At 43.0% G+C, this 25631-nt stretch overlaps 1 protein-coding gene across 1 annotated transcript in view; it reads right to left on the bottom strand.

Moving 5' to 3' along the window:
* malrd1 (MAM and LDL receptor class A domain containing 1) overlaps nt 1-23975 on the bottom strand; it is a 123381-nt gene extending 99406 nt beyond the window's left edge. The window contains exons 1-5 of the mRNA XM_046356187.1: nt 23610-23975; nt 21760-21894; nt 21465-21553; nt 21202-21363; nt 14733-14829 (exon numbers count right to left, since the gene is read on the bottom strand). Of these exons, the coding sequence (XP_046212143.1) occupies nt 14733-14829; nt 21202-21363; nt 21465-21553; nt 21760-21894; nt 23610-23784 (658 nt within the window). The 5' untranslated portion in view covers nt 23785-23975. The remainder of the gene's footprint in view (nt 1-14732; nt 14830-21201; nt 21364-21464; nt 21554-21759; nt 21895-23609) is intronic.
* Between the last annotated feature and the right edge of the window lie 1656 nt (nt 23976-25631).

Here is a 25631-nt window from a genome sequence, read left to right as displayed (position 1 = left end):
AGCGGCAGCTCTAGCCTTTAGCTCAGTGCGGATGCTGCCTGTAATCCATGGCTTCTGGTTAGGGTATGTACTGTATGTACGGTCACTGTGGGGACGACGTCATCGATGCACTTATTGATGAAGCAAATGACTGATGTGGTGTACTTCTCAATGCCATCGGAGGAATCCCAGAAATCATTCCAGTTTGTGCTGGCAAAACAGTCCTGTAGTTTAGCATCTGCTTCATCTGACCACTTTTTTATTGATCAAGTCACTGGTGCTTTCTGCTTTAATGTTTGCTTGTAAGCAGGAATCAGGGGGATGGAATTATGGTCAGATTTGCCAAATGGAGGGCAACGGAGAGCTTTGAATGCGTCTCTGTGTGTGGAATATAGATGGTCCGGAGTTTTCTTCTCCTCTAGTTGCACATTTAATACGCTGATAGAAATTTAGTAAAACGGATTTAAGTTTCCCTGCATTAAAGTCCCCTACTAGGAGCTCCACCTCTGGGTGAGCGTTTTCTTGTTTGTTTATGGTGGAATACAGCTCACACTGACTGTGGTGGTATGTAAACAAGGCAAGGCAACCTCTGTGGTATTTGTGGTTGATTCTGTGCTTGTAATTCGCTGCTCGACTGAGGGACCTTACATATAATTGTATGTGTGGGGTAAAGAGATGAGGTAGTCATTCACAAAATCATGTTAAACACTATTATTGCACACCGAGTGAGTTCATGCAACTTATTATGTGACGTGTAAGCAAATGTTTCATCCTGAACTTATTTAGGCTTGCCATAACAAAGGTGTTGATTAGTTATTGACCCAAGACATTTCAGCTTTTCATTTTTTAATTTTTTTTATCTCAATTCTTTAAAAAGAAACATAATTCCACTATTGGGTGTAGGTCAGTGACAAAATTCATAATTTATTCCATTTTAAATTCAGGCTGTAACAGAACAAAAGTCAATAAGTCAAGGGGTGTGAATACTTTCTGAAGGCGCTGTATATAGGGAATAGGGTGCCATTTGAGATGCAGACTTCATAATTCAGACAGAGCTCTACGTTATGTCTTGTACACATGCAGGCACTTACAGCCATGATATCTATCCCGTGCACGTTTTTCATAAAGCTCCACTCATGGGAAATCACTGTGCACTAAAGAGAGCTACCCTTAAATCAGTCTTCATCCTCCATAAGAGTAAGTACATTATGTTGTTATGGCAGAGAGGATTTTGATTGGACCATGAAGTGATGAGAACCAATGGGAGCGTAGTGTTATTTAGATCAATATTGAGCCGCAGACTCTCTCTCTCTTAATTGGACTGAAATTAAATTCTGGCTTTTATATGAGAAGTATTGGAAACACGATTAAATAAAATAGTCCAATTTTCAGATGGGTTCTGGCTGGATATTGGAAAAAAAGGCTTCTCTTCTCATTTATTTGAGTAAGAACAGTAACTCACAAACATTGGAAAACTTTAGAAACAGAATATACAGACATGTACAGGAAGTTCATGCATAGTTCCTCTGTTGCACTTGGATACTGTGGACTATACTGTGAGTTGTATCTGTTTTAAATACAGTAGAACCATCAGGATGTGTTTAGAACAGGTAGCAGGTCTATGGTAGCCTGGCAATCCAGACCGCATGGTACAACGCAAGCTGTCCACTTTGAGTTTGATATTAGTCAGGCTACATAAAATGTACAGGAAGGTCATGCTTAGTTCCTCTGTTGTACTTGGATCCTATAGACGTGTGGTTCTCAAACCTCTGCTCTGGGACCCCCAGACTATTCACAATTTGTTGTAGTCCTGATCTAGCTCACCTGATTCACCTAGTCAAGGGTCGATGATTAGTTGACAAGTTGTATCAGGTGTGCTAGCTCTGCAATAAATCAAATACATGGAGTGGCAAGGATCCCCTACAGGAGAGGTTTGAGAACTACTACTATACTCTATAGTGACTGAGTTGTATATGTTTGAAATAAAACCATAAGGTTCTGTTTTGGAGGAGGTATCAAGTCTATGGCCTGGCCCTAGTATCTTGTGAATGAATGGGGTAAAAAATAACATGTCCCTTCCCCTTGTAGCCTTTGGTAATAAAGATGACTATCTCCTGGATCGACTCCAGCAACATGAGTTGTGACTGACAGAGAGATCAAGGATTGCGAACCAAATGCCACCCTATTCCCTACATGGTGCACTACTTTTATTAATGTACTAGGTAGGGAATAGGTTTGAATTCGGGATGCAGGCATAGAGAGATCCAGACTGAGGAGCCAGCAGCCAGAAAGACACCCATTCAGTTCCTCTCCAGAGCCCCAGACAAAATAACTAAGAAAATCACTGGAACGGGTCAAAATTATTAATTTGGAGCAGCATGTTCCACACACACATGCCCACCCAGTCACTCACAATCATACAAAAAGACAAGACATTCAAATCCCTTTAAACACACACAAAAGTACACAAGCATCCACTGACATCTACCTAAGCAAAGTGTCTTTGTATATATATGTGTGTGTGTGTGTGTGTGTGTGTGTGTGTGTGTGTGTGTGTGTGTGTGTGTGTGTGTGTGTGTGTGTGTGTGTGTGTGTGTGTGTGTGTGTGTGTGTGTGTGTGTGTGTGTGTGTGTGTGTGTGTGTGTGTGTGTGTGTGTGTGTGTGTGTCCCTTTGGACATACACCGAGTGTACAACACATTAAGAACACCTGCTCTTTTCATGACAGACTGACCAGGTGAATAAAGGTCAAACCTATGATCACTTATTAACCCGGATTTATTTCAGGGGAACGGGAATATTTACAATAACCTGTTTCTGTCATGTTTCATCCTGTTTCCATGGTTTCCCTTTAATCGTGGGGTATTATTGATGGTTCTAAGCCCATTATTTGTGACAAAGCTCTGTATCTGTATTTATAACCATTGTGGGGAAATACATCACTGCTGCAAACTTGCAGCCGAACTGGAGGTGATATGAATAACAACAGACATTGCGCAGAAAGAAGCCAATGTAACTGAACAAAATGGTACGTGGTTAGATATAAGAGATGGGAGTGATATATCCAAAGAGGCTTTTCTTGGCTAAAAACACAATAATTAGTTTGTTATCTGCTGTGTATCCCTATTAGGCGAAACTGTTATATAGAGTGCATTCGGAAAGTATTCATACCCCTAGACTTTTTCCACATTTTGTTACGTTACAGCCTTAGGCTCAAATTTATTAAATTGTTTTTTTCCCCCTCATCAATCTACACACAATACCTCATAATGACAAAGCAAAAACAGGTTTTTAGGAATACAGGTCGCAGTGGTGGGTAGTATATGGGTCTTTGGTGACAAAACGGATGGCACTGTGATAGACTGCATCCAATTTGCTGAGTATAGTGTTAGAGGCTATTTTGAAAATGACATCACCGAAGTCAAGGATCAGTAGGATAGTCAGTTTTACGAGGGTATGTTTGGCAGCATGAGTGAAGGAGGCTTTGTTGCAAAATAGGAAGACGATTCTAGATTTAATTTTGGATTGGAGATGCTTAATATGTGTCTGGAAGGAGAGTTTACAGTCTAGCCAGACACCTAGGTATTATAGCTGTCAACATATTCTAAGTCAGAACTGTCCAGAGTAGTGATGCTAGTCGGGCGGGCGGGTGCGGATAGCGATCGGTTGAAGAGCATGCATTTCATTTTACTAGCATTTAAGAGCAGTTGGAGGCCACGGAAGGAGTGTTGTATGGCATTGAAGCTCGTTTAGAGGTTTGTTAACACAGTGTCCAAAGAAGGGCCAGAGGTATACAGAAGGGTGTCGTCTGCGTAGAGGTGTATGAAATAATCGCTCGCAGAAAGAGCGACATCATTGATATATACAGAGAAAAGAGTCGGCCCGAGAATTTAACCTTGTGGCACCCCCATAGAGACTGCCAGAGGTCCAGACAACAGGCCCTCCGATTTGACACACTGAACTCTGTAGTTGGTGAACCAGGCGAGGCAGTCATTAGAGAAACCAAGGCTGTTGAGTCTGCCGATGAGGATGTGGTGATTGACAGAGTCGAAAGCCTTGGCCGGGTCGATGAAGACGGCTGCACAGTACTGTCTTTTATCGATTAGAGGTTATGATGTCGTTTTGGACCTTGAGCATGGCTGAGGTGCACCTGTGTCCAGCTTGGAAACCGGATTGCATAACGGAGAAGGTACGGTGGGATTCGAAATGGTTGGTAATCTATTTGTTCACTTGGCTTTCGAAGACAGGCAGGGCAGGATGGATATAGATCTGTAACAGTTTGGGTCTAGAGTGTCTCACCCTTTGAAGAGGGGAATGATCCTGGCCGCTTTCCAATCTTTAGGAATCTCAGACGATACAAAAGAGAGATTGAACAGACTTGTAATAGAGGTTGCAACAATGGCAGCAGATAATTTTAGGAAGAGAGGGTCCAGATTGTCTAGCCCAGCTGATTTGTAGAGATCCAGAATTTACAGCTCTATCAGAACATCAGCAGTCTGGATTTGGGTGAAGGAGAAGATGGGGGGGGGCTTGGGCCAGTTGTTGCGGGGGTTGCAGAGCTGTTGGCCGGGGTTGGGGTAGCCAGGTGGAAAGCATGGCCAGCCGTAGAGAAATGCTTATTGAAATTGTCGATTATCGTGGTTTTATTGGTGGTGACAGTGTTTCCTAGCCTCAGTGCAGTGGGCAGCTGGGAGGAGGTGCTCTTATTCTCCATGGACTTTACATTATCCCAAAACTTTAGTGCTGCAGGATGCAAATTTCTGTTTGAAAAAGCTAGCCTTTGCTTTCCTAACTGCCTGTGTATATTGGTTCCTGACTTCACTGAAACGTTGCATATCACAGGGACTATTCGATGCTAGTGCAGTACAACACAGGATGTTTTTGTGCTGGTCAAGGGCAGTAAAGTCTGGAGTGAACTAAGGGCTATATCTGTTCTTAGTTCTAAATTTTTTGAAAGGGGCATGCTTATTTAAGATGGTGAGGAAAGCACTTTCAAAGAACAACCAGGCGTCCTCTACTGACGGGATGAGGTCAATATTCTTCCAGGATACACAGGTCAGGTTGATTAGAAAGCCTGCTCGCAGAAGTGTTTTAGGGAGCGTTTGACAGTGATGAGGGGTGGTGGTTTGACCGCGGACCCATAACGAACGCAGACAATGAGGAGGTGATCGCTGAGATCCTGGTTGAAAACAGCAGAGGTGTTATTAGAGAGCAAGTTGGTCAGGATGATATCTATGAGGGTGCCCATGTTAATGGATGTGGGGTTGTACCTGGTAGGTTCCTTGATCATTTGTGTGAGATTGAGGGCATCTACTTCAGATTGTAGGATGGCAGGGGTGTTAATAAGCTTATCCCAATTTTGGTCACCTAACAGTACGATCTCTGACGATAGATGGGGCAATCAGTTCACATATGGTGTCCAATTCACAGCTGGGAGCTGAAGGGGGTCTATAACAAGTGGCAACAGTGAGGGACTTATTTCTGGAGAGATGGATTTTTAAAAGTAGAAACTCGAACTGTTTGGGCATAGACCTGGATAGTATGACAGACCTCTGCATGCTCTCAGTAGATAATCCTATGCATTGAGTGACGATGAGAGAGGTTGTATCTCTGGAGGTGCCAGATAAGCTAGGTGCGGTCTCCGTATGTGTGGGGGGTGGGACAAAGGCGCTATGAGGCATGTTGAGCGGGACTAGGGGCTAAACAGTACACAAGGCATATTGACATTAGAGAGGCATAAAGCAATCACAGGTGTTGATTGGGAGAGCTAAAACAACAATGGGTAAACAGCTAAGACAACAACAATGGGTAAATGGAGATAAATGGGCAGAGAGGGTCAGTTAGTTACACACAGGACCTGAGTTTGAGGCTGGGGCAGACAGATAAACAAAATGAAGTACCGTGTTAATGAACAGTCCAGCAAGCATCAGCTGTGTAGCCGAGTGATCATAGGGTCCAATGAGCAGCAATAGATGAAACAGGGAGCCGTTCGGTAGTCGTTACTACGCTAGGCGAGCAGGGGACACAGCGTTCAGAAAGCTAGTGGTCCGGGGCTAGCAGATGGGTCTTCACCGACATCCACAACGCAGTTGCTGGTTGAGAGCACATCGCCTGAATTATGTCAACAGACCAGCAGACCAGTCGTGATGGATCGGCGGGGCTCCGTGTAAACAAAGGGTCCAGGCCAACTGGCAAGAAAGGTATTGTAGTTGGTGTACTTAGTTTGCTAGCCGGGAGATGGGCCTAGCTCGAGGCTAGCTCGAGGCTAACTGGTGCTTGCTTCTGGACAAGGGCATTAGCCACAATAGCCACTCGGTAGCAGTTAGCTAGCTGTGATGATCCGGTATAATGGTCCAGAGCTTGCGGCAGGAATCGGACTGGAAAAAAGCAGCCCGATATGCTCAGGGCTGATATCGCGCTGTGCAGACTGGCAGGTATTATCCAGGGCTATCCGGGCTAATGCGGCTGGCATCTGAGCTAAAGGTAAAGACCACTAGCAGTGGCTAACAATGACGAAATAGCTAGTAGTTAATTAGCTGGCCAGCTACTGATGGCTATCCTCTGATAGAGGCTCCAGTTAAAGGTCTAACAAATAGCAGATCCATTCCACATTGGGTGAGGTTAGTTGCAGGAAGGTATATTTAATCCGAAAATGGAAAACAGAGACTGAAATATATTGAAATGTATACAAAAAAAATAAACAAAACTCAATATTTACACGGGACAAAAACAAACAGGTCTTACTGCTACGCCATTTTGGATCCATCCCCACAGCAATGATGCCGCCACCACCATGCTTCACCGTAGGGATGGTGCCAAGTTTCCTCCAGACATGACTTCATCTTCATCTTGATTTCATGTGCCTTTTACTGAGGAGTGGCTTCTGTCTGGCGACTCTACCATAACGTGCTGATTGGAGGAGTGCTGCAGAGATGGTTGACCTTCTGGAAGGTTATCCCATCTCCACAGAGGAACTCTGGAGCTCTGTCAAAATGACCATAAGGTTCTTGGTCACCTCCCTGACCAAGGCCCTTCTCCCCCGAATGCTCAGTTTGGACAGGCGGCCAGCTTTAGGAAGAGTCTTGGTGGTTCCAAACTTCTTCCATTTAAGAATGATGGAGGCCACTGTGTCCTTGGGAACCTTCAATGTTGCAGAAATGTGTGAGAGAGCTTCAGCGAGAAGTTGCTTTTTAAAGTGCATGCTGTCCCTACCATCAATGTGGTTTCTAAAGCATCTTAAACAGCCAGCAGCACCAGCAGAGACCGAGAGAATGTAAGTGAACCAGTAGCTAAGTGAAAGAGCTAACTTGGTACCTCAATTCTAACATTAGCTAGCTATAGTGCATTTAGCTCACGTCTTCCATCGAAATAACACTAATAAAACTAATCAAATGTAAACATGTCTGCCAGCTGCTGATTCTGTCATACTGTAGATAGTACAAGCCTAGGGGAAAGAGTAGTTTTGTCCGCGACGGAGGTCACTGTTAGTTTATAGTTTTCATGGTGTTTATGCGGGCTGTGGGTTGCGATAATACGGTCATTCTGTGGTTCCAGAAGAGTTTTTCTATACAGCCTGCTGAGTGTGGGATATACTGAAATATGACGCTTTAGCCATGGATCCGATCGCAGAACTGGTGGCATTTCAGAGAAGCTCCAGAGCCATGCTGTCTTCGTATTGTCAATTATGATCAATGGGAAAGTCAATTTTTGTTGTCAACTTTGACAATGTTGTCAAAGTTGCTTCTTGCTGAAGAGGCAGCCTCTAACATTAGCTTGCTATAGCTAGCTATTGTAAACCAGGTCAACTAATGGGTTAATAGTCCGGGAAATGTGAGAGAAACAACCCAACTAGATTATCTGCCAATCAGAAGTGCGCAAATCCTTTAGGTCTAGCCTTTAATTGTGAGTTCAATCATAACCATCTCTTCAGAGAAACGCCGATAATTGATGGTCCATACATCTTGAGAAGTGGTTGAATGCATTTGTGGACCATTTAATTTGTCATTTTTTTATGGTTTGAGTCTTCAAGAGGACATTTTTTACTTTCAGAACTACAACTTTTTCTAAAATAAACTAGCCGGCATCATGTTAAAATTGTATATCCTGGTATCTGGTCTGATCTTTTAATGCTAATCTCATTACTGCTCTACCCGAACCTAGTCCTTTGGTCAGTTTCATTGTTAGCATATTCCATGCTAAGCACATGTTACACTATCCTCTTCCTCCGTTACTGAATTAATTTGCGGCTATTTCCTTATAGCTGGCAAAATATGCGAGCTAGATTTTGTTTGTGTACTGCCATATGTCGATAACATAGCTAGCTAAATATGTCATGTACAAGCTAGTTAATATCCTAAATCCTAATCCTAATAGCCGCAAGCTAAAACCCGGGAGACAGGGAAGAGAGAATTCACTTTGTGTTTCATCTCCTGCTGGCTTGCTAATGTTCACTCAAATACGCATTTCCAAATGTAATTGATGAAATAAGATATTTATTGTAAAAAATATTTAAATTGTGTCAATATATTGTGAATATTGTAAAATCCTCACAGTCGTTTTCCATACAAAAATGTGAAGTGCCACTTCAACAAAATAGGAAAAAGTGCCAATTTGGACGACAGACAATATGTTCCTCCACCATGCACAGTAGGCTACAGGCAATATGTTCCTCCACCATGTACAGTAGACTACAGGCAATGTGGTGCTACAGATGCAGGATCTTAATTTAGCCAGTTTGCTACAGGAGGGAAATTATACTGCAGCAACAGAAAATATGAATTTCCTACAACAGGGTGATCAAACGAATGAATGATGTGTTTATAGCTTATAGAGACATGTCAACATCTCATGTGCTATGGATCAAAGTCAAGCTACTAAACTATAGCCTACTTTTCACAAGTGTTGGTATAACACAGGTTCTTCTGCTCTGTTCAAGGGTGTTTAATTAAAACATGTTTAATTAAAACATGATGAAATGATTCATAAGCAGTAAAGTTTAGTAGGAGTCGCGATGACCAACCAGACACACCTGAGAGAAAATAACACGGACACCAAGATGAAGTCACTAGCGACGGGATCTTGGATCCGCCCCGGCGTTAGCAGATTGTGTGTGTTTTGACGTCTTTGCCATTACGGTTGACCAGGACAATTCCCAGGCTTGATGAGTCATAGCAACAGTCACACAGTTAAAAGTGGCACCACAGGAGCAAGAAGACAGATGGAGGCAGAGAGATTGCATGCCTGGGATGTCATTGACCTACCCCCCTCCACTTAGACATGCTAAACTAGGCCCGGTGCTAGAGGCTAGTAGCTGGCCCTGTGGTGGGCACACTAAGGACACCACGCCTCAAAGCTCCGCTTTAGGAGTGTTAGGTTAAACGACAATACAGACTCTCTCTCTACACACATCAAACCATGAGAGAGGACTTTAAGGCCCAAAGGCACCCGGCGGATGGTAAAATAGGAAAATCGATGGAGAACCTATGACCTCCATTTGTTTTATAGACACAGAGAAAAGGTACGTAATGCTATCGGGTGAATTATGTTGGTCGTAAACCGCACCGTAAAGATGCTATAGTGTACTTGGTGCTGAGAAATATTGCTGTAGTATCATGTGAAAAGAAAAAGTCAAAAACATTGGCTTGTCGGTAGAGATTTCAGTTCCATTGTCAATGCACACAGACAAATCCAAGGTTGGTAGGCTACTACTAAAGATGATATGCCAAGGCTGAGTGTCACACTCAGGAGTTGAATATCTGTGTACAATGTGTACTATTGAAGGAGGTAACTCAATTGAGACATACAGTGGCTTGCAAAAGTATTCACCCCCGCTTGGCATTTTTCCTATTTTTTTGCCTTACAAACTGGAATTAAAATATATTTTTTGGGGGTGTTTGTATCATTTGATTTACACAACATGCCTACTACTTTGAAGATGCAAAATAGTTTTTATTGTGAAACAAACAAGAAATAAGACAAAAAAAACAGAAAACTTGAGCGTGCATAACTATTCACCCCCCCCTCCCTGCAAGTCTCTTAGGGTCTTTCTCTATAAGCGTGGTACATCTAGCCTCTGCAAGTTTTTCCCATTTTTCAAGGCAAAACTGCTCCAGCTCCTTTAAGTTGGATGGGTTCCGCTAGTATACAGCAATCTTTAAATCATACCACAGATTCTCAACTGGATTGAGGTCTGGGCTGTGACTAGGCCATTCCAAGACATGTAAATGTTTCCCGTTAAACCACTCAAGTGTTGCTTTAGTAGTATGCTTAGGGTCATTGTCCTGCTGGAAGGTGAACCTCCATCTCAGTCTCAAATATCTGGAAGACAAACAGGTTTCCCTCAAGAATTTCCCTGTATTTAGCACCATCCATCATTCCTTCAATTCTGACCGGTTTCCCAGTCCCTGCCGATGAAAAACATCCCCACAGCATGATGGGGATGTAGTCCTCGGGGTGATGAGAGGTATTGGGTTTGCGCCAGACATAGCGTTTTCCTTGAAAGCCAAAAGCTCAAATTTAGTCTCATCTGACCAGAGTATCTTCTTCCATATCTTTGGGGAGTCTCCCACATTTTTTTATTTAAGCAATGTCTTTTTTCTGGCCACTCTTCCGTAAAGACCAGCTCTGTGGAATGTACGGCTTAAAGTACGCCAATCTCCAATGTGGAGCTTTGCAGTTCCTTCAAGGTTATTTTTGGTCTCTTTGTTGCCTGTCTGATTAATGCCCTCCTTGCCTGGTTCGTGAGTTTTGGTGGGTGGCCCTCTCTTGGCAGGTTTTTTGTGGTGCCATATTCTTTACATTTTTTAATAATGGATTTAATGGTGCTCCGTGGGATGTTCAAAGTTGCTGATATTCTTTTAGAACTCAACCCTGATCTGTACTTCTCCGCAGCTTTGTCCCTGACCTGTTTGGAGAGCTTCTTGGTCTTCATGGTGCCACTTACTTTGTGTTGCCACTTGTTTAGTGGTGTTGCAGACTCTGGGGCCTTTCAGAACAGGTGTATACATACTGAGATCTTGTGACAGATCATTTGACTCTGTCATTTTTTTAAATTTCACATCACCGATTTGGACAATTTTGTGTATGTCCATTATATGAAATCCAAATAAAAATCTATTTAAATTACAGGTGGTAATGCAACAAAATAGCAAAAATGCCAAGGGGGATAAATACTTTTGCAACGCACTGTAGTGTAGACTCGCTGAGCTGGATTTGAAAACGTATCTGAAGAAGAAAGCCTACGACGAAATTATTAACAGCTCTATAGAAAAGCAGATGGCACTAAAGTGAACTTGAGAAGAATGCCTCTGTTGTCAAAAAACCTGCAGATAAAGGAGGTGCAATTGTTGTTATGGACAAATCCAGATGTGACCAGGAGGTCCTAAGACAACTTAATTGCTCTTGTTTCTACGAACAGATGAACGCATATCCTTCACGATTATTCCAAACAGATCTCAGACTCTTACTCGAGGAGGGTGAGTTTAATTCAGATATCACCCCTAAAGTTGCACAGTTTCTCCTGAATGAGTGCCCCCCTCAAGCCTCTTAACCATCCTGACACGCCAGTTGTCTCCGGTTTGGTAGACTCACAGAAAGGGTCTCCAGTTTTGTAGATCATCACATTAAAGAGTTTGTCCCGAAGCTGAAGTCATACATCAAGGACAGCACTCAGTTCATTGTGTTCATCTATAGCCTCCCCTGTTGAACCCAGGAACTATATTGTGCTCCTAGGACATTAAGGCCTTGTATACCACCATGACACACCTACAATGCCTGGAGACTTCAGAACACTGTCTTGATACCAGGCCAGTACACAACCTCCCCACAAGCTTCACCGTCAGCCTGGCTTCTACTGTTTTGAAAAACAACTTATTTTTCTTCAATAATAGGCCCTACCTTCGACTGGCAAGGGAACAAAGATGGCTTTTATATAGTTATGCTAATCTTTTTGTTGGCAGACTAGAATAACGTTTTTTTATAGGACCCTATCATGAACTATTTTCTCCCCCATCATTGTTACTTGGAGATGTTATATCGATCATGTTTTTTTTACCGTAACAAGGGAGACATTACAATGTTGGAGGTTTATAAATTATTGTTTTAGATGTCTGAAATTTACTGTGAATTATAACACTGAAACGATGACCTTTTTGGACATAATGGTCACAAAAACAAATGTGTGTTTTATCCTGTGATCTGTATACCAAACCCACAGACTGCAACATCCTTTTACATGAAAACCACTATCACCCTACCTCTGAAGAAAAGCCTTTAGCTTTAGCAGGTGGTAACATGTGGAAGAGATACCAAGCTAGAATGCAGTTTTAACCAACCGGCATTCAGGATTAGACCCACCCGCTGTACAAGAAAGGAATAAACCATGTATGCTGGATAAATTGGAATACAATTGTATTTTCAAAAGGGAATGGCTACAAGAAGTCAAATGAAAACAGAGAATCCGGGAAAGATCCCACTGGTTCAGAACAGGAGCAGGAAAAGCCATCTCGTATATATTGCACGACCCTTACTCCCAAGACAAGTACTATAAAGAATGTTACATTTAAACACGGGTATATTTTACAAAGTCGTGCACCTTTAACCTGTTAAGGAAGTTGAGATTTCAAGCAGCTTTTCGCAGCTTTTTGTTAAAATATTTTACAAAGTCGTGCACCTTTAAGAAAATCTATTTAAGGAGAAACCCCTGGTTACTTCTAAGAAAGCCAGGAATATAATAAATAGAGGGGTGAACGCTTGTCCCTCACAAGATGGTCACGTCCAATAGGCTTACAGGATGGCCAGCAGTGGGGGGATTTTAAGTGTGGTAATCGTATTCATCGTCAACTCATAAGAAACATTCAAATGGTACAATCGCCCTGTCCGAGCAAGAGAACGGAAATGAGCAGTTTCACAACTTGTAAAACCAAGAATGTTGTTTACATGATAAACTGAATCCCTTAAGGAAAGCATCATTGAACACAGACGCTCGATCAAAAGAGGAGATCATTTTAAAAAATCCAGTGGCCAGACATGTTAAATGTTAAAGAAACAAATGATTGGTATTGAGAAAATGTCCCTGGGTCTAAGAGGTGGCGTTATTAATCCATTTAGAAAGCGTAGAGAGGCGTTTCATAGATTCCATTTTCAAATATTTATTCCCTACTGGTACTGTATGAGCGAGGAATTCATTCCCAAGGATTTCCTCTAGAAAGCATATCTCTTCTTTATCATTGGTAATGTCGTGGGTGTCTGTTTACATTGTCAGGTGGTATTATTCTCAACTGACTTTATCATTGGGCGGATTCGATTATCTGAGCCGCATGGAACCGGCCAAAGGCCCGTTACGTCACCAGGTGAACGCTGGGAGAGAGGAGCAATCAACTTCACCAGGTGCAAAACATGCCGACACAGGCACCCGGGCAAGATTAATAGAACCCCCCCCTTTACAGAAAACAAATGTACATGTTCCATTGTTCAGTACAACAAAATATCACAATCTATTGGTCAGTCTACACTAATAATAATTGGTTAGATTCGTGTAAGTCATCCAACCTAACGTTTGATGTTATTTTAGTGTTTTCACATTCCATTGGTCAGTGCAACTGGCGGTAGGGTAGCCTAGTGGTTAGAGCGTTGGACTAGTAACCGAAAGGTTGCAAGTTCAAATCCCCGAGCTGACAAGGTACAAATCTGTCGTTCTGCCCCTGAACAGGCAGTTAACCCACTGTTCCTAGGCTGTCATTGAAAATAAGAATTTGTTCTTAACTGACTTGCCTAGTAAAATAAAGGTAAAATAAAAAATAAAAAATAAACATGCACTCAGAAGCAATTGGTCTTTCTACAACTGTTTTAACCTATCACATTTTTATTAGCATATTCTTGGTGATTGGTCCCTGAGGCCACTTTGAATCGTTCAAAATCCTCATTCCTTTTTATTTCTGTAAAAACCCTAAAGAAGGATAAAATATGAAACATGTAGGTACGATTAATTGCAATAAAGCTTTTTTATTTAAATCCATTTGTTCTCCAAGTGTTGCTGATCTCATCTCCTCTACCTCTACTGAAGGAGCTCACTGAGGCGGAGATTATGGAAAACTTTCTCTAGCAGGTTTAACATGTATTTTGCTCAATGCATAAGGTAATATGATCTGCTCTAATGCTGTGCAGCTCTGGGGCCTCTCACATTCACTGCTATCATTCACAAATCCATGTCCAGCTATCTCACACACACACACACACACACACACACACACACACACACACACACACACACACACACACACACACACACACACACACACACACACACACACACACACACACACAGCCCTGAATTATGGTTTCACAAGGCCACATGTCTCTCTTGTCCACTCCATCATGCCAACAGCCATAAATTAAGATGGTGAGCTCACACTTTGGGGTGAATTTATTGTTTCATGATTAAGAGGCCTCAATTTGAGGCCAGATACAGTAGGTTTATTAGGCAAAAAACAACCAAACATTTCCACATTTGGAGTTATGACTGACAGCTCGGGCCATGTCTACCTGCCTCTACAGAATGCCAACAGGAACAGAACAGGATTCTGTGTGTATTGATATTTGTATTTCAACTACAGTATATCCCCCTCTTCTTGGTTTTCCTCATATGTAGCCCTATAGGGGATATACTTTACTGTGTAATGCTGATTTTGATCATTTTAACCCTTGCCATGGCCTGACATTTGTGTGTACAGTGAGGTGGTATGGAAGAAGACCTTACCAGGGACAGTCACACAACCATCACTGAAGGAGATGTCATCTATGGCCACGATCTCAGAGGGGTCACTGTCACCAGAGAGCTCCCCTAGAATGATGACCTGTAATACACAGGGCAGAGGAACATTATACAGTGTGTGTGTGTGTGTGTGTGTGTGTGTGTGTGTGTGTGTGTGTGTGTGTGTGTGTGTGTGTGTGTGTGTGTGTGTGTGTGTGTGTGTGTGTGTGTGTGTGTGTGTGTGTGTGTGTGTGTGTGTGTGTGTGTGTGCGTGCGTGCGTGCGTGCAGTGGCATGTCCAGGGGGTGGCCATAGCCCTCCCGGAAATCTGATTGGCCACCCCAGTAGCCCCCCCCCCCCCCCAAATTCTGAGCTCTGATAGGTCATCTCTGAATATATTGATCATTTTGACCAAGACGCTCACCGACAGCGAGACACCTCAATCTCACTGGAGAAAGCATCAGAAGGAGCGAAACAGCGCCCCTGTCTTAGTATGTGACATGTCATATTATTTTGGGTCAGACATCATCAGATACATGGGTTACAAATACTAAGACAGAGGGGAGCTGTTTGCCTCGCTCAGATGCTTTCTCTGGTGAAATAGCCTCTTGCGAATTGAAGGACAATTATGAACCACGGATAGACACGAATGAGAAATAATTTATACGCTTGTTTCTTTTTGCATTGTTAAAATTGTTGGGGAAGCATGGCTCCCCTTGGCATCCATAAATACATGCCACTCTGTAGTCTGAATGTCATTAAACACCCACATCAGTAGAATACTTTTTGGAGTTGAAAGACAAATGACAAAATAAGTCATTGTTTTAGTCAAAGTATGATATATTTGGGCGTGATGTGCCAAATCCGAATGTGTGACTTAATGTTTCCGTGAGTTTTACGTGCCTTTTCCTATGAGATAATGTGCAAATTCTTTTCAGCCAACATTTTGTTTCAGGGAGTGGTTTTATTGAAATGTTATGCCGTCCTCAGTGCATTCAAGACAAATCGGTCATCCAACTCAGAATTCCAAGTTGGAAACTATGGCATATTATTAGAGCTCTGCTTTTCCAACCTGAAGATCACTGACATCATGATTTGACCTCATTTTTTCGCTGAGTTCCAAGTTGTTTTGAAAGCACCATTAACACCCACCTGCATTGCAATGTTCAATCATCAGAAACACCTGTTGTCCTCTGAGAGCCAAACAGCTTTTCTATGTAGCCTACACCTGAGTTTCCACTAGATAAAACAGCCACCAAATCAAAATAGGCTATATTGTACAGATACATGAAAAAAAATGCTTTTTGAGTTTAGATTTAGGCTAATGGTGGAAGTGTAGTAAAGGTTAGGGTTAAGGTGAGAGTTAGGTTTAAAATTTGATTTTAAGAAAATTGTAAGGATCGACGCTGGAGACGAGAAGCAGGTGCAGGGAGTGAACATATAATGACCATGGACAGGACCAGAATATGGACAGTGTCTGGACAGGGGAAACGGAAACGACAATAATGCAGACACGAGGAACAAAGTGAGGAACAGACAGAAATAGGGAAGTCAATCAACAAAGTGAAGGAGTCCATGTGAGACCAGTGAGCGCTGATGCGCGTAATGATGTTGACAGGTGTGTCTAATGAAGGGCAGCCTGGCACACTTGAGCGCCAGAGAGGGAGAGCGGGAGCAGGTGTGACAGAAAATTATGACTTTGTACCAACATACTGTATAATACACACTTAATGAGTATATCCACATACTATTAATTCATTTTAGTATTCTGTAAACGAACTGTATCCTTTTAGTTGTGTACTAGCGCTTCGACCTGTCTACTGAAAGTTGATGCTGTTGCTATGCAACTTCTTGCTAGCATAACAAATTACTAGCTAGACATCTTACGACTTCATTAACCATGTCCATTGAGAACGCACAATGACTATTTTTATTTTATTTAACCTTTATTTAACCAGTAAGGGCTCATTGAGATTTGAAATCTCTTTCTCAAGAGCGTCCTGGCCAAGATAGGCAAGTCATGACACAATTACAGACAGACAACATGAAAAACTACAAGTAATCTAGTAAAAACCATAGAATTCACAAGAGTATAACAAAAATCATAAAACAGCTAATTAAAAACATTGACAGGTCAGGGAATCAGCCTCAAAATCCTTCATCAGTGATTTAAAAACACCAATCGGAACAAGTTCTTCCAGTTTAAAAGTATTTTATAAGGCGTTCCAAGCCCCAAATGGCTTTGACTATACGGTTTAGCTAAGCTAAGAATGACGTGAATAATCAAGTCAATAAACACTGGGTAGTTAGATAGCATATAGTTATACCGGCAAGTTCAAAGTATTAGTAGCCAACTAACATTAGGTAGCTCGCCAACATACCAGCACATATAAGCAACAGCTGTAATGACATGCTTTGTGGTTTGTAAGGCTAGCGTAGCTAACAAATTGTCAGTTAACATAATGTGTAATGGAAACTCATCTGAAAAGTTATGACTTTATCACATTGGGGCGGCAGCGTAGCCTAGTGGTTAGAGCGTTGGACTAGTAACCGTAAGGTTGCGAGTTCAAACCCCTGAGCTGACAAGGTACAAATCTGTCGTTCTGCCCCTGAACAGGCAGTTAACCCACTGTTCCCAGGCTGTCATTGAAAATAAGAATATGTTCTTAACTGACTTGCCTGGTTAAATAAAGATTAAAAAAAAACATTGCTCAACATTTTCTTAACATTTGTCATAATTAGTTAATGAATATGTATCCGCTCTTGTCAGGCCCATTTCCTGAAGAATTGCATCATGGACGGAAATAGTGTCCTCTTGTATACTTCGTATTTTTGGAACTTTTGGATACTAACCATCTCCATACTATGACCAATAAGCATACTACATGCTCAATTTACGTCACGAATAGTACGGTTAGTGCGGTTAGTATGAGTATTTGAACACAGCTCATGTCTCAATTGTCTCGAGGCTTAAAAATCCTTCTTGAACCGGTCTCCTCCCTTTTATTTACACTGATTGAAGTAGATTTAACAGGAGACATTAAAAAGGGATCGTAGCTTTCACCTAGATTCTCCTGGTCAGTCTATATCATAGAAAGAGCAGGTGTTCCTAATGTTGTACACCCAGTGTATAGCTAGCTAGCTAGCTTCCTGAAATGATAAGAGAGAACAAAGAATATAGCTATTTGGTGATGCCCGTGTGCATGTCCAAATATTAATGACATTACGAATACGACACGGTATCACTGGATTTATCAAACAGCAAGAGTCAGACAAACGTCAACCCTCAACATGTCAAAAGGTTGTATAGGCACGGTTAGGCTGAGACTCATCTCCTGACAGGTAGACTGGTAGTCTTTTTCTGAAATAGTTCTTTTCACCTGACAGGAAAGGAGCCCGTCTTAACTGATGGTGCTTTCACCTCTAGGATAATGTCCGCTCTAGGACAGGAATGACTTGAAATAGGTGGGGCATCTTCCTCTGAGGTGGGCCTTTAAGATGATGGTGGTTGTAATAGATGTCCCTTTCCAGTCAAAATGGCGGGTGCACAGCGCACCGTTCGGACGCTGGCCTTGTTTTGAAGTGCACGAACGTGCGCAGGTAACCTACTTAATCTCCTTTTGAAGTGATTTGGTTGACAACCAGATAAAAAAACATTATGACTGGTTGTGTTAATGACACATTAAAATGTAATACATTTTTACAGTTAAATGATGTGTCTTTACTATAAAGACCATATATGGGAGGTCCCATGAAAAAGAGACTCCCGAATGTCACGGTATAATTTGCACTCTGGATGGCACTTTCCAGTGGATTTACTGCTGTATGCTAATTCCCTTATATAAAATCCTGACCTTGAGTGCAAGCACTGTAACAAGTCTTTTGGAATTGATTGATGATTTATTTGAAGAGGAAAAGTTTAGGGGTGGCCAAACCTATGCTGAAGCATTCCATGTGTTGAAACATCATAATTATATAGAACAAAAATTCCACCCTCCATGTAAGTCGCTCTGGATAAGAGCGTCTGCTAAATGACTTAAATGTAAATGATTAAGGTTCAAAATGTTATTGCCCCCCCGACTGGGTCTGTGCCCCACCTTGGCCACCCTATTCAAAAATGTTCTGGACAATGTTCTGCGCACTTGTGTCCACCAGTGTGTATGGTTAATAGTGCACTTAGCTAAGGCATCTTAGGACTGTGTTCATCTGACCAAACCTTTATCTCTCTTCCTGTCTCTGCTATCAGCCTAATTCGCCATTGTTCTGTTCAAAGTCCACAGGCTACATCTTCCACAGTGGAGTTTTTTTACAACTCATCTGATTAGGACTGATTTATGACTACATGAATCAATGGCTTGTGTCATACCCACATCAGCATTATGCTATGACTCAACCTTTCATATTTCTGTCAACAAGAGACTGATGATGCATGTTGCATATCACCCTCATCCTGACGGACAGATCATTGGACAGATTCCATTCCAAGTCGCTGTGTCGATATAATTCAAAACTCTAATTTCATCAAACTGAATCGCCTGACATGTACTGTATGACCGGAAAATGAATTTGCGTCTCAAAGTGAAACTGAGCGTCAGCATACAAGCAGAGTTGACCTCTATTACATGAATCATTCAGCCATTTTGGAGCTGTGGTGATGTGGAGCTGGATAGTCCCTGTAGCAGATGGTCGAGACAAAGATAACAGAAGGGGGTGAGGGACCAGACAACAGGGTGGTGAAACCCGGTCTGTGTCTGTAGAGCAGAGGAGGACACTATTAGTAGGTTTCAACTCAGTCCAGATGGCTAGAGTAGAGTCCATTTGGGTCAGAACAATCTAAGAGGCTCCTGACCCCCATTTAATGCTACAAGCTATTCCTGACAGCTTTATGCCTCAACGGTCAAAAATGACAATTACATGCAAAAACCACAAACAGAGACAAAGGGACAGGGGGATACCTAGTCAGTTGCACAACTGAATGTCTTCAACTGAAATGCGTCTTCTGCATCTAACCCAACCCCTCTGAATCAGAGAGGTGCGGGGGGGCTGCCATAATCGGCATCCATGTCTTCGGTGCCCGGGGAACAGTGGGTTAACTGCCTTGCTCAGGGTCAGAATGACATATTTACCTTGCCAGCTCGGGGATTCGACAAGATAGTTAGCTCTTGATCTGTGATGTCTGCAATCCAATTGATGGTTGCATGTACACTATATATGCACAAAAGTATGTGGACACCACTTCACACCCGTTGCTGACAGGTATAAAATTGAGCACACCTCCATGCAATCTCCATAGACAAACACTGTCAGTAAAATGTCCTTACTGAAGAGCTCAGTGACTTTCAACGTGGCACTGTCATAGGATGCCACCTTTCCAACAAGTCAGTTCGTCAAATGTCTGCCTTGTTAGAGCTGTAAGTGCAGTTATTGTCAAGTGAAAACATCTAGGAGCAACAATGACTCAGCTGTGATGTGGTAGGCCACACAAGCTCACAGAAAGGGACCGGCGAGTGCTAAAGTGCGTAAAAATGGTCTGTCCTCGGTTGCAACACTCACTACCGAGTTCCAAACTGCCTCTGGAAGCAGCGTCAGCACAAGAACTGTTAGTCGGGAGTTTCATGAAATGGGTTTCCATGGCCGAGCAGCCGCACACAAGCCTAAGGTCACCATGCGCAATGCCAAGCGTCGGCTGGAGTGGTGTAAAGCTCGCCACCATTGGACTCTGGAGCAGTGGAATTGCGTTCTCTGGAGTGATGAATCACACTTCACCATCTGGCAGTCCAAACGGACCAATCTGGGTTTGGTGGATGCCAGGAGAACGCTACCTGCTCAAATGCATAGTGCCAACACTAAAGTGTGGTGGAGGAGAAATAATGGTCTGGGGCTGTTTTTCATGGTTTGGGCTATGGCCCTTAGTTCCAGTGAAGGGAAATCTTAACGCTACAGCATACAATGACATTCTAGATGATTCTGTGTTTCCAACTTTGTGGCAACAGATTGGGGCAGGCCCTTTCCTGTTTCAGCATGACAATGCCCTCTATGCACAAAGCGAGGTCCACACAGAAATGGTTTGTCGAGATCGGTGTGGAAGTACTTGACTGGCCTGCACAGAGCCCTGGCCTCAAACCCATCGAAGACCTTGGGATGATTTGGAATGCCTACTGCGAGCCAGACCTAATCGCCCAACATCAGCGCCTGATCTCACTAATGCTCTTGTGGCTGAAAGAAAGCAAATCCCCGCAGCAATGTTCCAACATCTAGTGGAAAGCCTTCCCAGGAGAGTAGAGACTGTTATAGCAGCAAAGGGGGGACCAACTCCATATTAAATGCCCATGATTTTGGAATGAGATGTTCGACTAGCAGGTGTCCACATACTTTTGGTCATGCAGTATATGACCTACCAAACGGTACAGCCAGTTAACTGTATGGTTTGTGATTGTGAATGACAGGGGAAAGTTGTGAGGCAGGTTGATACAGACCTGGAATTGGTGAGCACTGGTGAAAGGTATCACTGTCCGTAGCCATGTGTGTGCCTGTGTTTTTGACCGGTTCCACGCCGAGTGGCTCCAACCTAGCGGGTATTTTTGAGTCAGGACCTGTAAAGACCCACTCACCACCCCCACATGGTGATAGAAGGTCACCTGTAGAAGAGGGGAGGACATGTGGCATGTCAGTAAAGGACGGTGACAGCCAGTTAACACAATGGCAGGATAAACCGGGTGTTATGAAAGCTGTGTTTTACCCAGCATGTCTTTGAGGGCAGGAACACAGGACTCCTCAAGTAAGCCTGTGCTGTCTCTCCTGTCACAGGCCACAGAGCCAGGTAATGAGCTGGAGGAGCGAGAGAGAGAGAGAGAGAGAGAGAGAGAGAGAGAGAGAGAGATATAGTAAAAGGAACTAGAAAGAATCTTATAAAATGTCCAATGTTCTTGAGTGCTCGTGTATTTGGAGTTGGCAAATCTGTGCATCATGTTCCAGAATGGCCCAAATCATTTACCAAAGTAGCTTCTGAAATTCTGAGTTCATCATTGCGGTACCTGATTGGTTGTTGTGGTCGTGTTTGGGTCCGGTGGTGTTGAACCCTGTACTTCTGGTCCATCCTAAGTGTGTTTCCGAGCTGGGTAACAGGTCACAGAACCCCTGCTCAAAGTCACACCTAGTGTATCCAGAACCTTCACCCCCCAAAAAATATTATAACCACCAAGAACATTCATAAACACAGAACACAGCATGTCGGCCATTGGACACCGTGAGTCTGTCCCCCAAATGGTACCCTATTCACTATATACAGTAGTTCACTACTTTTGACCACAGCCCTATAGACTACATAGTAGTTTAAGAGCCCTCTGAGGTGCAGAGTTCCACTGTAGGTTGTATTGTAGGCATCATAAAGAACCATTTGTTTAGCAGATCTGCTTATGCTCCCTGAAGTGCTACTTTACGGCCCTATGTCAAAACTGCGGTGTTGGCCTCCCGAGTGCACTGCATCGAGAGTGCTAGCTGTGCTACTAGAGATCCTGGTTTGAGTCCAGGCTGTGTCACAGCCAGCAGCGACCAGGAGACGCATGGGGCGGCGCACAATTGGCCCAGCGTCGTCCGGGTTAGGGGAGGGTTTGGCAGGCAGGGATATCCTTGTCCCATTTCGTTCTAGTGACTACCGTGGCGGGCACTATTTAGGGGACGAGGGTGCCATTTGGGACTCAGCCATATTGGAATGCATGGAGCTGAAGCAGTGTAGGACTAGTACCATAAATATTGAGCTGTCTGTCTGTCTGTCTTTACTAGGGCTACTCTAGGTAGTCATGTGGTTCGCCAGCCTAGGTGTTAGAACATGTGCGTGTGGTAAACATTCTGTGCATTTCCATTGGTGCAAAGCACAGGAAATCTCCTCATTTGAATACACATCTCTCCCCCATTACATGTGACCATATAATGGTAATTATATATTAAAAATGTGCCTGTGTCACGCCCTAACCTTAGAGATCCTTGTTATTCTCTATGTCTGGTTAGGTCAGGGTGTGATTTGGGTGGGAATTCTATGTTCTCTGTTTCTTTGTCTTTGGCCGAGTGTGGTTCCCAATCAGAGGCAGCTGTCTTTCATGGTCTCTGATTGGGGATCATACTTAGGCAGCCCTTTTTGCCCTCCTTCAGTGTGGGATCTTGTCTTTGTTTGAGTGCATGTAGTTTGCACGATGAAGCGGTTCGGTCGGTGTATTGTTGTTCTTGGTGGAACATTTAAATAAAAGAATGTACGCCTACCACGCTGCACCTTGGTCTCCTTCCGACGACATACGTTAAAGCCTGTTTATAGGTGTACTGTGAAATAAGGACTATCTATGTGATGAACACTAAGAATTTAAATTGCTCTGAGATAGAGGTGATTCTAGGTTTCTAGGAACGAAGCGTGGAAAACCTCATGTTTTTCATATCTGAAGGGACAAATATCGTCAAAAAGACAATCAAAGACCTCTTCAAATATATTTTCAGCTCACAGTTAAAATTATTTTTTGGACAGTGCCATGTTCTCTCCTGTAGGACTGTATTTAGATTGAGCAAACTGAACACAGGGTTTGATTTTCATAATGTTCAGTTTGAAGTGTTGTTTGGTAAGACAGTCATGACACAGCACATACAATCTCTGATCAAATCATCTTTATCTGTGTCCCCTCATAGATGGAGGCTACTTTTACATGTTTACGTAGGTTTTACGCATAATCTCAGAACGTTAATCTTATCACACAATTCCAAATTTACATACACACGCCCCCTAATTAGTGGTTTATTCTTTGGCCCGAATAATCAACGATTCAACAGTGGTCTGTAATCAACAATAACGGAAAGACAAACTATGAATGTAAATCACTGAGTCATTGAGCTGTATACTCACAATTTCTCTCGTCGCTGCCATCCCCACAGTAGTCAGTGAAGTCACACACATGGTCCTCAGACACACACCAGCCCTGTTCACATGTAAACTCTCCTGGCCAGCAGGTCCCAGCACACACAGAGACACAGAGCAGAGAGCAGGCCAGCAGGCACAGAGGCCTCCGCAGTAAAGTCATCAGGTAGGTTATTCCAATACTCAGGCTAGTCCGCAATCACACGCTCACCCTTCACTTCCATAAAACCATGTTATTTTTTTATACAAAAGAACAAGTAAAATACACTACAAAAGTAGCCCCTCGCGAGTCACAGTTTACTTAGATTGAAAGCGAACGCGTTTTCCAGCTGTTGTTCCTAGTCAATAAATGGCTTTTATGACTGTTACTCAATGGCCTGTGTGTGTGTACCTGAGTCTGGGACTGTATAAGGCTGTCCCTGTGGTTGTAATAAAAGCCTTACAGAATGTAAGTAGTCAAATGTATCCCTCTCAACAATTTTTCAATCTCTAGTCATTTGCATTGGATGTTTTGTATTTATTGCGCTGTCAGTGCAATTGAAGACAGCTAGCGCCTTGCACATAATCTACATTTGTCCTTTCACAGACACTCTTATCCAGAGTGACTCACAGGAGCAATTCACTTTAAGTGCCTTGCTAAAGGGCACATCGGCAGTGTTTTCACCTAGTTGGCTCAAGGATTTGAACCAGTGACGTTTCAGTTACCGGCCCAACACTCTTAACCACTAGGCTACTTGCAACCCTAGTCTAGAAAGTACACTTTCCACGCTGTGGGGTCCAGGTAAGGACATTTACCACAAACCAATTATATGTCTAAGGGCTTTGTAGCACAACACAGGAGAGAGATGAACTCTCCATGGAAATATGAACTGCGTGAAAGAGGACCATTAGTTCTGCCCGACAGGGCCACTCGTACTTACCAATGTATGTTCAAACATACTTTCATTTCACATGAATAAATAAGTAAAGGATATCATTCAGATGTACACGCGGCAGACGGCTACAAGGGGCCAGGAGCCCAAATGAATTCAAAAGCTGGGACAAGAGGGACGATCAACAGCTCGCTGGAACTAAGAATGACACCCTGTTCCCCTATATAGTGCACTACTTTTGACTAGCTCTCTGGCCAAAAGTAGTGCACTATATAGGGCAGAGGTGTCAAACTCATTCCGTGTAACACAGTTGGTAGAGCATGGCGCTTGTAATGCCAGGGCACTGGGTTTGATTCCCGGGACCAACCATATGTAAAATGTCCACATGGACCTAGAGCACAACGTGCCTTGTTCGGTATTACATTCCACTGATACAACTGGGGGGGCGGGGGTACAAAAATGCCATTTCAAAATGACCCGTCCCCCGTGAAAGTTGCCAATGACAGCTTGACATAATTATTTGCCTCTTTTGCAGGAAGAAACTCAGAATGGCAATGCAGTGTAGCGGAGGTGTCTAATCTAAGCATAATTAATTGCCATCGTCAGCAGAAGAAGTCATTAACTGCCCAAACGAGCCAAGGAGCTCATTTACAGTCAGTAAAGTTGGACTTCATCAATGGATACATTTAACTACAAGCAGTCAGTGTTCATATTCGTAGAAACGATGTCATGTATCCGCTATGCAAAACACCAATTGGCGGTTAACTTGAATGCATTCTATCCAGATGGGTTGGCGTAGACTGGGGGTTAGTTACCTTCATTCTCCTCCAGTGCATCTTCGCACAGATTAACGCACGGATGCCGTGTCTTAAAATGTGTAATGTTCTTTCAAGTGTATTCTTCTGTAGAAAATGAGAAAATTTGAGGTGAAGCAATTGATGAAATCAACAAAGGGTTGATTAAACCACAACACAGGTTTTCTCCACACACTCTCTTGTTAGGTCAGTATCTGGAAATTGAGTCCAGGTATCTTTCCCCTCCCTCCATCCCTATTATGAATTTGTAATTCCCGAGAATCAATTAACCTTCACAAGCAAGCGAGAGAGGTCAACTTGCTGCACCATGGTAAGTGACCTAA

This window comes from Oncorhynchus gorbuscha, linkage group LG07 (genome assembly GCF_021184085.1).
Source record: "Oncorhynchus gorbuscha isolate QuinsamMale2020 ecotype Even-year linkage group LG07, OgorEven_v1.0, whole genome shotgun sequence".
In the NCBI taxonomy this organism is placed as follows: Eukaryota; Metazoa; Chordata; class Actinopteri; order Salmoniformes; family Salmonidae; genus Oncorhynchus; species Oncorhynchus gorbuscha.
Note: the sequence above shows the minus strand (reverse complement) of the source record. Positions and strands in the feature narration are given on the sequence as shown.